Source organism: Ovis canadensis, chromosome 2, assembly GCF_042477335.2.
Source record: "Ovis canadensis isolate MfBH-ARS-UI-01 breed Bighorn chromosome 2, ARS-UI_OviCan_v2, whole genome shotgun sequence".
Classification (NCBI taxonomy): Eukaryota; Metazoa; Chordata; class Mammalia; order Artiodactyla; family Bovidae; genus Ovis; species Ovis canadensis.
Window position 1 is genome coordinate 144,968,306 of NC_091246.1, and position 12,993 is coordinate 144,981,298.

At 37.4% G+C, this 12,993-nt stretch overlaps 1 protein-coding gene across 1 annotated transcript in view; it reads right to left on the reverse strand.

Moving 5' to 3' along the window:
* The window catches only part of UBR3 (ubiquitin protein ligase E3 component n-recognin 3), a 200,412-nt gene that overhangs the window by 49,285 nt on the left and 138,134 nt on the right, over nt 1-12,993 (reverse strand). Inside the window, exons 26-28 of the mRNA XM_069577308.1 lie at nt 11,812-11,945; nt 5,659-5,769; nt 1,279-1,479 (exon numbers count right to left, since the gene is read on the reverse strand). Of these exons, the coding sequence (XP_069433409.1) occupies nt 1,279-1,479; nt 5,659-5,769; nt 11,812-11,945 (446 nt within the window). The remainder of the gene's footprint in view (nt 1-1,278; nt 1,480-5,658; nt 5,770-11,811; nt 11,946-12,993) is intronic.

Genomic DNA, 12,993 nt, shown 5'->3' on the forward strand with positions numbered 1-12,993 from the left:
GGATGTGAGAGGCTGGACTATAAAGAAAGCTGAGTGCTGAAGAATTGATGCTTTTGAACTGTGGTGTTGGAGAAGACTCTTGAGAGTCCCTTGGACTGCTAGGAGATTCAACCAACACATCCTAAAAGAAATCAGTCCTGAATATTCATTGGAAGGACTGATGCTGAAATGCCAATCCTTTGGTCACCTGATGCGAAGAGCTGACTCATTTGAAAAGACCTTGATGCTGGGAAAGATTGAAGGTGAGAAGAGAAGGGGACGACCGAGGATGAGATGGTTGGATGGCATCACCAACTCAATGGACATAAGTTTGAGTGAACTCCAGGAGTTGGTGAAGGACAGGAGGCCTGGTGTGCTGCAGTCTATGGGGTCGTAGAGTCGCACACAACTGAGCAACTGAACTGAACTGAACCATAGAACAGTTCCCATGCTTATAAAAAATCTTTCATTTAAACACATTTTTTTCAGGACTAATACTAATGTGCCTCTTACTTCAAGCATATTTTAAATACATAAAAATTTGGATTTGCAAAAGAAAAAGCCACACAGACACAAATCTTAGTCTTCAGTTGAGAAAAACGAGTAGCTCTGAAATACAGATTTGTTTAAAAAATCACATATTCATAGGTTTCACTAATTTACTGCGTTTACTGTGCATAGCTCTCACTTCTCTCAGGTATCACAACATCAATCTGTGATAAAAGTGAAAAATTCAAGAATTTAAATCAAAAAAATAAATCCTACTGGAAGAGATAAAAGATGAGTTCACTCATACTAAATTTCATAGTAAAACAGACTGACTTATGGTAGATGCTTCGATCATATACACAATATTTGACCTCTCTAATACATAGAAATATGTGTGTAAATCTATACTTACACACAAAGTGTGTGTGTGTGTGTATCATCTTAATTCTAATATACCTAATGGGAATATTTTTAAAAGATTAGCTTTACATTGCAAGATATATATAAGGTTTAACTTCATTTTTAAATATTTCAACATAACCATATCTAAGCTTATAGAATTTCATGATCTGGAAGGCATATACTAAAATTATAACAACTGATATTAAGGAAAAGTATAGCCTTTAGCAATCATTTCTTCTATTACTCTCATTTTTGTTTTTGATAACCACCAATGGAAAAGAAAAACCTCTAAAAGCAATTTCTACTAAATGTTTAAAGGTCCAGAGTAACTTAGAAATGGAACAAAAATTAAAGCTGAAAAGCAGAGCTAGGTTAAGCAGGATATTTCTGCCTTACACTGATGCTTACTGGGAAAGCTCCCGGACGTCCTTGCAGCTCCTCCACTTCCTTTATGAGATCTTGTATGCTTTTGTTACTAGGACGCTGCCAAAGGTTGTTTTCAACATTGCTTCCAGGATAACAAGGAAGAACACTGTTAGCAAACTGCCTGCAGAGAGGACATGTGAATTCGCCTTTGTCCACTGAGAAGCCCTGAAGAACCTGGTCATTCTAAAAGATGAAACAAACATACAGTTATATGATGCATACTTTTACAGAAAACAAGATTAACATCTCTATATTTTAGAGTAAATAAATAAACCATACAAAAAAGATCTCTACTGCATGTCATAAAAACAAAGTCACTTAACTCTTGAGCTTATCTAATCACTTCTTACAATCATAGCAATCAAGCAACACTTGCCATCACCAACGAACTGCTTAAGTATCCTACTTTTCTCTCAGGAGGAAACATTCAAATAATGATGCAATCAATGTGAAATGTGAATTTAAGATAAAGAGTAACTCAAAAGCAGGTCACATTAAAGTGAATCACCTTCCACTTAACACCATGCTCTGTTTTCATCATCTATAAGTGACTATTGCAAAGATTATCCCAGTGCTCATGTCACTGGAGGCAGAATAGACAAGCTTTTGAGAGTATATAAGCCTAAAAATGCAGGCTGGATGAAGCACAAGCTGGAATCAAGATTGCCAGGAGAAATATCAATAACCTCAGATATGCAGATGACACCACCCTTATGGCAGAAAGTAAAGAAGAACTAAAGAGCCTCTTGATGAAAGTGAAAGAGGAGAGTGAAAAAGTTGGCTTAAAGCTCAACATTCAGAAAACGAAGATCATGGCATCCGGTCCTATCACTTCATGGCAAATAGATGGGAAACAATGGAAACAGTGACAGACTTTTTATTTTTGGGGCTCCAAAATCACTGCAGATGGTAACCACAGCCATGAAATTAAAAGATGCCTGCTCCTTGGAAGAAAAGCTATGATCAACCTAGACACCATATTAAAAAGCAGAGACATTACTTTGCCAACAAAGGTCCATCTAGTCAAACCTATGGTTTTCCCAGTAGTCATGTATGGATGTGAGAGTTGAACCATAAGACTGAGTGCCGAAGAACTGATTCTTTTGAACTGTGGTGTTGAAGAAGACTCTTGAGAGTCCCTTGAACTGCAAGAAGATCAAACCAGTCAATCCTAAAGGAAAACAGTCCTGAATATTCATTGGAAGGCCTGATGCTGAAGCTCCAGTACTTGGGTCACCTGATGCAAAGAACTGACTCATTTGAAAAAGATCCTGATGCTGGGAAAGATTGAAGGTGGGAGGAGAAGGGGACAACAGAGGATGAGATGGTTGGATGGCATCACCAACTTGATAGACATGAGCTTGAGCAGGCTTCAGGAGTTGGTGATGGACAGGGAAGCCAGGGGTGCTGCAGTCCATGGCGTTGCAAAGAGTCGGATACAACTGAGCGACTGAACTGACTGAAAGTCTAAAAACAAAATGTGATACACCTTCTAACATTTCTAACAGTTGAACAAAACTGACTGGACTTGATGCATTAGGTTTATTTAGGTTTAACAGGTAGGGAAAAGATTTAGTTAAAATATTCAGAAAAGTGATAAGGAGGGGAATTAATTCAGCATCCCTTCAGATGTTTCTGATAGGAGGCGTAAGAAAAATTGGTTGAAACAAAGATACATACTGCAAATATGCTTAGGAGGAAACTCTTATTCATGAGATTACAACATATGCTAGCCAACCAGAGTTTAAGGAAAGAATCCAGGCTTTACATCTGTTTCCTTCTTTTGCCTGACACCACCCTCATCTATTCTGCTCTTTTAGGCTGTTGCTATTGTATAGTTCTAACCACTATCTTACTCTTTTTTCCAGTAGTCTCTCTTGTTTTGCCACTAACCTAACGATTTAATCTCAAAATGTTTTTAATGTACTAAAATAAATGCATTAATGCTACAGTATAAACATTATTACTAACAAGACAAAAATAATGAGAAAAAAGGATACAAAAAAGAAAAAAATGAATTTATTTGCCCACTGTTACAAAGATATTTGGGCTTCCCTGGTAGCTCAGCTGGTAAAAGAATCGGCCTGCAATGCAGGAGACCCCAGTTTGATTCCTGAGTTGGGAAGAACACCTGGAGAAGGGATAGGCTACCCACTCCAGTATTCTGGCCTGGAGAATTCCGTGACTGTACAGTCCACGAGGTCACAATAAGTTGGACACGACTGAAAGACTTTCACAAAGATAGTTAATGACAATGTCCAAATGAAGTTAGGTTTCCCAACTCTTTAACATATTATTCATTCCACTATATCTTGGATCTCAAATACTTTGGTCAAAGAACTGAATTCTACCTTTTTTACTTTGTGACATTCATTTCTTCAAGACCTTAAAAATCTAACACTATGTCTTCTTAAATTCAATTCTAGAAACACATACTAAACTGCTATCATGTGTCAAATGCTGTACCATGTGACTGCAAAAAGAGTTAAGAGACATTTTCATTTAAGCTACTGACGATTTAAAAGCAAATAGAAACAACAGTGTGATAAATCCAACAAACAAGGCTTCCCAGAGAAGGAGACTTGTGAGGTGAGTTTTAAAGATATACAAGAAGAGTGTACTAAAAGGTTTGAGACAAGGGTACTAGTAATTGAAGGACATTCTTTGACAAGCTTCTCTGTAGCTATAATTTTTAAAACTGCTAGGTCTTCATCCTAGCCTCGAGTGAAACTAGGTTTCTTCCTAAAGCACCCCCAGAAGCCCTCTCAAATAGGCACTGCTCATTTTCTCACATCCCTCAAACACCGGTATCCTTCTCACCTCCAGTGCTGGCTCAAGATCACTATTGCTGCATTCCCTGTGTGGCTCAGGTCATTTAAAGAGATCACCCCTTTTCCTTCCTTTTTACTGTCATTCATTGCCCTTAATATCCGGAGACTTCAGTAACTAGATTCGTGTTCTTCATCACTCCAACTTTTGCCATCCTCTTATACAATTTCAATGTGCATGTAGACAACCAATCTTACATAGTTTCACGACCTCATCAGCTACATGACGTCAGCAGCTCCAATGGCTTCAACCTCTACTCTATCCTAGCACCTGTTACCATGACACACCCTCATCTTGTAAGGACAAAGAACTGTCCATATCAGAAAATAGTAAATTCAAACACCTTACATTTTGACTGTCAACTCCTATCTCTTTTAGTCCCTCCCTTTTCCCTCAGTTTATATGGCCTTTCCTATCCTACCACACACCATGATCTATCATTTTAAAAATTCTCAAGTTAGGAAGCAACAGACTCTAATGAGGGGAAAGGCATCTTGGGATTTAGACAAAGAGTCTGGGATAGAGGAGGCAAAGGTTTGGAATAGTTGCTAAGGAGACTAGGAGAGGGAATTGATCAAAGACAGGTAAATTAATTGATAAGTAATATCCACAGTTGAGCCACTATTTTAAGAAATCACAGATGTGTATATGTACTAGTCTGCTTAGTTTTACAATTTTTCTAACAGTGCCAGCTACCTGGGTATGAAGTCAAAGGAGGTGTATTAAATGACTAGTATTAACAGCACAATGGACATAGTACAAGAAAATGAGGTGAGGAAAGTGCTAGTGTACTAGGCAAATGCAATGGGCGAAAAGAATAGATGCTTTCAAATTGTGGTACTGGAGAAGACTCTTGCGAGTCCCTTAGACTGTAAAGAGTTCAAACCAAGTCAATCCTAAAGGAAATCAACTCCGAATATTCATGGGAAGGACTGATGCTGAAGCTGAAGCGCCAGTATTTTGGCCACATGATGTGAAGAGACCCCCCTCACTGGAAAAGACCGTGATGCTGGGAAAGACTGAAAGTGTAAGGAGAAGAGGGCAGCAGAGGATGAGGTGGTTAAATAGTATCACCAACTCAGTGGACATGAATCTGAGCAAACTCCAGGAGATAGTGAAGGACAGGGAAGGACTAGGTAGGATGCAGTACATGGGGTCTCAAAGAGCTGGACACAGCTTAGCAACTGAACAACAAAGGACTAGAGATGCTGAGGTCAGAAGCAAAACACACTAATGAGAGTAAAGACAGAGACGTTGACAAGAGCTCTACCATAATGGTATGGCAGTATATTCAAGCTTACTACTTTAGAGCTAAAGCAGCAAAACCTAAAACTACAGTCACGGAAGTCAGCTGCCAATGTGAAGTAAAAAAATGAAATCCCTGAAGTTGAAGAGGTCAAGGAACTGTGAAGCTGAATAGTTCTAATGGCAATCATAATCACCCAAGATGAATTAGGATATATAAGCTGTAAAAAATATTTAATACCCTAAAAGACACAAACATCTTTATTGAACATGTTTCAATCAACTTACCCGTAATGATTCCATATAAGATTTATGGCAATCGATATGTAATGTGTGGCCACAGGTTTGTACATAAACACCTCCTTCCCAGCCAATTGATACCGCCAAGAGACAAGAACTCTGAAAAAAAAAAAAAAAAGACAAGATACAATTAATTTTAAAGAAGCAGAAACATACCTAAACAAATCGACATAAACCTCTCAATCATTTCATATTGTTATACCTATGTGGGCTTTGTATTTCTGTGATATAAAGGAACACCTGACTTGATAACCCTGAGGCAATATCTTTAAATCTGGAAGATAGTTTTAGCTTCCAAATAATTATACTTGTAAAAAAAGAGAAAAATTGTGAATCAGCCTTTCTCTACCTCATAAAATATAATAAAGTATCCTGCCACTGATTATTTTACCTGTTCTACATGGTACTGGATTTCTCTGTGACACCTAACCTTAACATCTGCCTTCTTCAAATGCTTACTTCCCTCGTTTCCTTAATGCCACTCTCTTTTGGTTTCTCTCCTGTCTCTTTAACCATTTGGTTTAAGCCTCCTTTTAAGACCTTTTTTTTTTTTTCCCATCATCTGCCCCTTCAATATTTAAATTCCTCAAGGTTCAATTCTTAATGCTTTCCTCTTATTAAAACTATTCTCCCTGAGTGAACTTAATTAGCATATTCAACTATTCTCCAAGTTGGGTCTCTTGCCTGCATGCCAGATACAAATACTCAATTGGCAACCAGAAATCTCCAGTTTAACTTCCCTTTCACTTTTCACTTTATGCACTGGAGAAGGAAATGGCAACCCACTCCAGTGTTCTTGCTTGAAGAATCCCAGGGATGGGGGAACCTGGTGGGCTGCCGTCTATGGGGTCACACAGAGTCGGCCATGACTGAAGTGACTTAGCAGCAGCAGCAGATAAAATAAAACCAATGTGTCAAAAATGTTCATTTTCTCTATGAATCTTTCTCTTCCTCTTGGCTTAAAAACTCTACATCTGTTTTAGTCACCAAATCAGAAAGCTACAAGTTATTTACATCACATCCTTTCCTTCATACCACATAATTAGTTCCCTAACTATATGAAATCTATCTCCTATACAATTCATGATTTTGGCCTCTCTCTCTTTATTCCCACTGTAACAGTCAAGCCTATGTGATCTGTTGTGGGGGAGAGAATTCTTAAATAAATTTTCTTAACTCCATGATGCATCCTGCACACATCTTTCTAAAGTACAAATCTGTTCATGAGAATTTAAAAACTGCCTAAACATTTATATGGGTCTAATATAATAAACAAGACAAAAAGGAACCCAGATTATATAAGCAAACTACATACCCTCTGGAAATGAATTTTGAAAGTTAATTGCTTTCATCGTCTCTTTCTCTTTAAACTTCTTCTCTGCTAATTCCTTCTTTTCAACATATAAACAGTCTAGACTTTTCCTCCTAAAGTAAGTTTCTTTAAATTTTCATTTGGCCTATGCCAAACAGCATTTCAGCCTGACCTTGAGTTTACCCTCTAGTGAAAGTGAAAATCATTCAGCCATGTCCAACTCTCTGCAACCCCATGGACTGTAGACTGCCAGGCTCCTCTGTCCATAGAATTCTCCAGGCCAGAATACTGAGTGGGTAGCCATTCCCTTTTCCAGAGGATTTTCCTGACCCATGGACTGCAGGTGGATTTTTTACCATCTGAGCCACCAGGGAAGCCCTCTAGAGTCTATAGCAAATAGATGGCCAAGTCAGGGCAATATCAGGTACGAGGTCTAACAAGAGCGACAGCACACGATGAAAAATTTGAGAGCCATCAAAACAGAGCAAACTATTCAATTTTACTTTTATGTTGGAAAATAGCCTATTAGATGACCAAACCATCTTAAATAATAGTAAACAGAATTTTAATATTAACTCAAGACTCTTCACGAGCTTCTGAAAGTTAAAAGCATCACACAGTATAAAATGCCTTTCTAGCCGATTAGAAGACAGCACAAATCAAACTCTCACAGCAGGTGAGCTGGTTTCTACTGTTACCTATCAGAAAAACAACAGGACACCTGCTCATCTCTATTTTATGTTTTGGAGCCACTTTAAGTAGAAGCAGATTTGGGTATTAGATCATTTTAGAATGGTTGGTAGGTAGCAAATAAGCTATTCTCTTTGACAATGTACTACAAAATATAATTAATCTTTCCTTTTAATACATAAGCTGTTAGTTTTAAAACTGAAAATAGTATGTCATTTGTCTATGTAACTGTTAGATGTCTTTTTTAAATTTGCTAGAGTCAAAAAAAGCAAGAGATCATTTACTAATAAGAGACCTACATTTCAGAAAGACCAACGTTCAATAATGTGCCCACCTCTGTACTGTTTAACACTGAAACTTCACCTCAATATTTATTAAAACTTTTTCCAGAAAAACATCTATTTCTGCTTTATTGACTATGCCAAAGCCTTTGACTGTGTGGATCACAATAAACTGTGGAAAATTCTGAAAGAGATGGGAATACCAGACCACCTGTTCTGCCTCTTGAGTAATCTGTATGCAGGTCAGGAAGCAACAGTTAGAACTGGACATGGAACAACAGACTGGTTCCAAATAGGAAAAGGAGTACGTCAAGGCTGTACATTGTCACCCTGCTTATTTAACTTATATGCAGAGTACGTCATGAGAAACGCCGGGCTGGAAGAAGCACAAGCTGGAATCAAGATTGCCGGGAGAAATATCAATAACCTCAGATATGCAGATGACACCACCCTCATAGGAGAAAGTGAAGAGGAACTAAAAAGCCACTTGATGAAAGTGAAAAAGTTGGCTTAAAGCTCAACATCCAGAAAACGAAGATCATGGCATCCAGTCCCATCACTTCATGGTAAATAGATGTGGAAACAGTGGAAACAGTGTCAGACTTTATTTTGGGGGGCTCCAAAATCACTGCAGATGGTGACTGCAGCCATGAAATTAAAAGACGCTTACTCCTTGGAAGAAAGGGTATGACCCACCTAGATAGCATATTGAAAAGCAGAGACATTACTTTGCCAACAAAGGTCTGTCTAGTCAAGGCTATGGTTTTTCCAGTGGTCATGTATAGATGTGAGAGTTGGACTGTGAAGAAAGCTGAGTGCCGAAAAATTGATGCTTTTGAACTGTGATGTTGGAGAAGACTCCTGAGAGTCCCTTGGACTGCAAGGAGATTCAACCAGTCCATTCTGAAGATCAGTCCTGGGATTTCTTTGGAAAGAATGATGCTAAAGCTGAAACTCCAGTACTTTGGACACCTCATGTGAAGAGCTGACTCATTGGAAAAGACTCTGATGCTAGGAGGGCTTGGGGGCAGGAGGAAAAATGGACAACAGAGGATGAGATGGCTGGATGGCATCACTTACTCGATGGACATGAGTCTGAGTGAACTCTGGTGATGGACAGGGAGGCCTGGCGTGCTGCGATTAATGGGGTTGCAAAGAGTCGGACACGACTGAGCGACTGAACTGAACTGAACTGATGCAGTAAGCAGTCTTATTTCTTTTAATAAAAAGGGACTGAAAGCTGACCAAGAGCACTCAGTTAAAAGTGGTAAAGCCCAAGTTCAACCCAGATCTATCTGACTCCAAAGCTCAGGTTCCCTCCTTCCCTATTTATACATGAGTGTCATAGCTCTCATATATAACACTTCCAACTTCACTAGTAAACACACTCTCTTATATGACTGAAATTCTACAGGTCAACTTTATAAAAAGTATGCATTTGATATGAAGAGAGCAGAATTTATGCAGTTTAATTCTATATTCAGTGTCTACTGGTAACAACTCTTCTTCTCTATGTGGTCTGGCTACAAAACTGAAATCCAGTAAGCATCCACAATACCCAAGCATATGTTAGATGCCCTGAAGAAGGGAATGGTAACCCACTCCAGTATTCCTGCCTGGAGAATTCCATGGACAGAGGAGCCTGGCGGGCTACATAGTCCATGGGGTCACAAAGTGTTGGACACGACTGAGCAACTTCCACACCTTCACACCTGTTGTTGTTTAATCACTAAATCACATATGATTTTCTTATGACCCCATGGACTGTAGCCCTTCAGGCTCCTCTGTCTATGGGATTTCCCAGGCAAGAATACTGGAGTGGGTTGCCATTTCTTTCTCCAGGGGATCTTTCTGACCCAGGGATTAAACCCACATCTCCTGCATTGACAGGAGGATTCTTTATCACTGAGCCACCTGGGAAGCCCTGAAGGGATTATAAAACCAATAGAAAAAAATGGCCCTAGACCTCCAGAGGTCCAGGGAACACACTATTTATAAGTAAAATAGCCATTATGAAGTACACGAAAGTACTCATGAAGAAGAAATAAAACCTCACAATCACTCACGAAAACAAAACAGATTCAATCCAGTTCAACTATCAGTTCACAGCTTTTTTTTAAAAAAAGGTTTTTTTTTTCCTTAGAAATGAATAGCTTTTCTGACTACAAGAAGAGATATGCTACTTTTTCTCTCCTTTATTAGATCTCCCCTTCCCTCAAATTATTATGACCTTAGGTTTGAGTTATCTTTTGACTAAGTTATTTTTATTTTCTATTTGGCCTTAGGATCCATCTTTACTCATTTACTCAAGTAATTAAAAATGCTGACATTAAAACCAGGATTACATCAGGGAAAAAAAAAAAAACCTAAATAAAGTTGGCACTGAATTTCTGCAAAAGTAGAATTCAGCACAATTTTCTCCAAAATGAAGATATTAATTGGTCTCCAGTTAGTAAAGCTATATACATATATACACATGCTGCAGAAAACCTGAAGAAACAATAAAGAAAATGTATGAAAGTGTGTCTGTGTATACATATATGTATGCATGTATATATACAAAGACTTCTTATTTCCAAATAATGATTTCATTTTAAAGTCTCTGAAAATATACAGAAGCATTATCTGCATTACCTAACCCAAACTGCTTAATAAGGCCTAACAAGCCCTCCTAAATAGGTAACTTGAAAATTAGAAATACCACTTTACCTTTATACTGACCTTTATAACATGTAAAATGATCTTTTGGGTTACTGCATGAAAGACCATTATGAGCCCTATTTTACAGATGAGGTAACTGAGAGAGTGTTTGGTCAAGCTCACATTGCTAAGAAATGGCAGAATCAGAACCAAGCCCCAGTTTTCCTCATCTGAAATTCTTTCTACTCTACCTAACACCTCCCTATCTAGAGTTACCATCTCCTCCAGAATCCACTGGAAACATCCTTAATCCAGACTAGTGACCCACACTCTACTCTGACTCTTACCACATTAGATCAGTTACTGTTTATTCTATATAAGTATTCTGTCTGCCACATATCCTACTAGCTGCTTCCATTTAATTTATTACATCATGTACATCAAGAAATTATATTTGGAAATCTACTAATATACATTTTTATATATGTGTGTATATATATAACTAAAAATAATGCTTCATTTTATATTTTAAGTATTTTAAGTTATTAACAGATGTTACTTAACTCAAAATACAGCAGAATCAAATAACAACAGGTGAAAGGAATCCCCATTTGATAACCCCTCAGGAAATTTAAAAAACGGTATCAAAATTTTACAAAGAAGTTAACAATGTTGCCACTACTAAATAAACTGAGTTGATCTAAGTCTTATGAATATCTGAGAGCTGGAGCCACAAAGTACAAAGAGCCAGGGGAAAAAAATTCACCAAGTTCACAACAAGAAATCATAGAAGCCATGATAAATCTGTCCTACTATGCATATCAAAGCATCATGAGACTTTATTGTGTATCTTTAAATGAAAAAGGGAGAAGCAAAAATCTTCATAAAACTTAAGTGCCACATCTAAAGTTTTTATAACATGTATAAAATAATACATAAAAGTGTATAAAATGATAATATAAACTTATCATTCCACTGAACTGAATTTGTATATCTTATAATAAACAACATTCAAAACAAAGGCATAATATTTGAAACCTGAAATTTTTATGTGTTAACTGACTTCTATTTATTACTATCCACATACTAATTTTTTTCTAATAAACTTCCATATTCCAAGTCAGAAAGACATTTGGTTGAAGAAAAATATAAAACTTTGGAGAGAAATATCCATCAATTTTACAGACAAAAATACCATTTAATAAAAAGAATACTTACATCCTTAAAATAACGTTGTAATAATGAAAGCCTCACGTCATGAACTGCTGCACATGTATCCCAGGGGTATATCTGCTCCTCTTCAGAGATAGGCAACTTTTTTGGCTCAATGTTGTCACGACACTGCCCCAAAACTATATTAACAACAGAGATAAGAACCCGTTAAAAAAAACCAACGTGGACTTTATTCACCAAGAAAAGCGGAGTTAGTTACCATAGGCTTCTTAATTTTTCACTATTATAATATTTTAAAGACCTAAAAAAAGTGATATCCTAATTTTCTTCTAGAGAAAATAAACTTTTAATATGTGAATGTTTCTTTTTTAAAATAACATCAGGGTTGGCAAGAAGGGCAAAGTAAGCCTGGAATTGTGTGTAAAGAGCAAAGAGGTATTCAAGCACTGAGCGGGGACCTAAAGGAATTCTGACTAGCCAAATTCAAGAATGACGACAAAAACAGGTAACACGTTAATTGATTCAGGCAGGGAACAGGAAGTAAAAGGGTATAATGTTAGACTCTCAGAATACCAACCAAGTGATTAAACTTGGTTAACATCACCAATAATGGAACAAACTATCACTATGAGTCTCTTGATGTGATGCAACGGGAAGGAACAGCATCATAATACTACCATTGCCAAAAATGTTTAACTTTAATCTAATAACAGGGAAAGCAAACGTGAGAGTCACTCAGTCATGTCTGACTCTTTGCAACCACATGGACTATACAATCCATCAAATTCTCCAGGCAAGAATACTGGAGTGGATGATAGCCGTTCCCTTCTCCAGGGGATCTCCTCAACCCAAGGATTGAACCCAGGTCTCCCGCACTGCAGGCAGATTCTTTAACAGTTAAGCCACAAGGGAAGCCCAATAACAGGGAAACAATCACATAAATCCAGAAAAAGAGACAGTCTATAGAATAGACTTGAACTCTTCAAAATTTTTTTAAATGCCTGGAGAAACTGTTTCAGATTAAAGGAGACTAACAAGAAATGATAACTAACTGTAACACATGATCTTCACTTGGCTCTTGGAACAAGATAAATATATATCTGGTATATAAAATATTATTGGGAGACTCTGAACACAGAATATTTGATTTTATTCTTATTAAATTTATTCAGTATGATTGGTACTAAGGTTGTATAAAAGAATATCTTTATTCTTAGGTGATACATC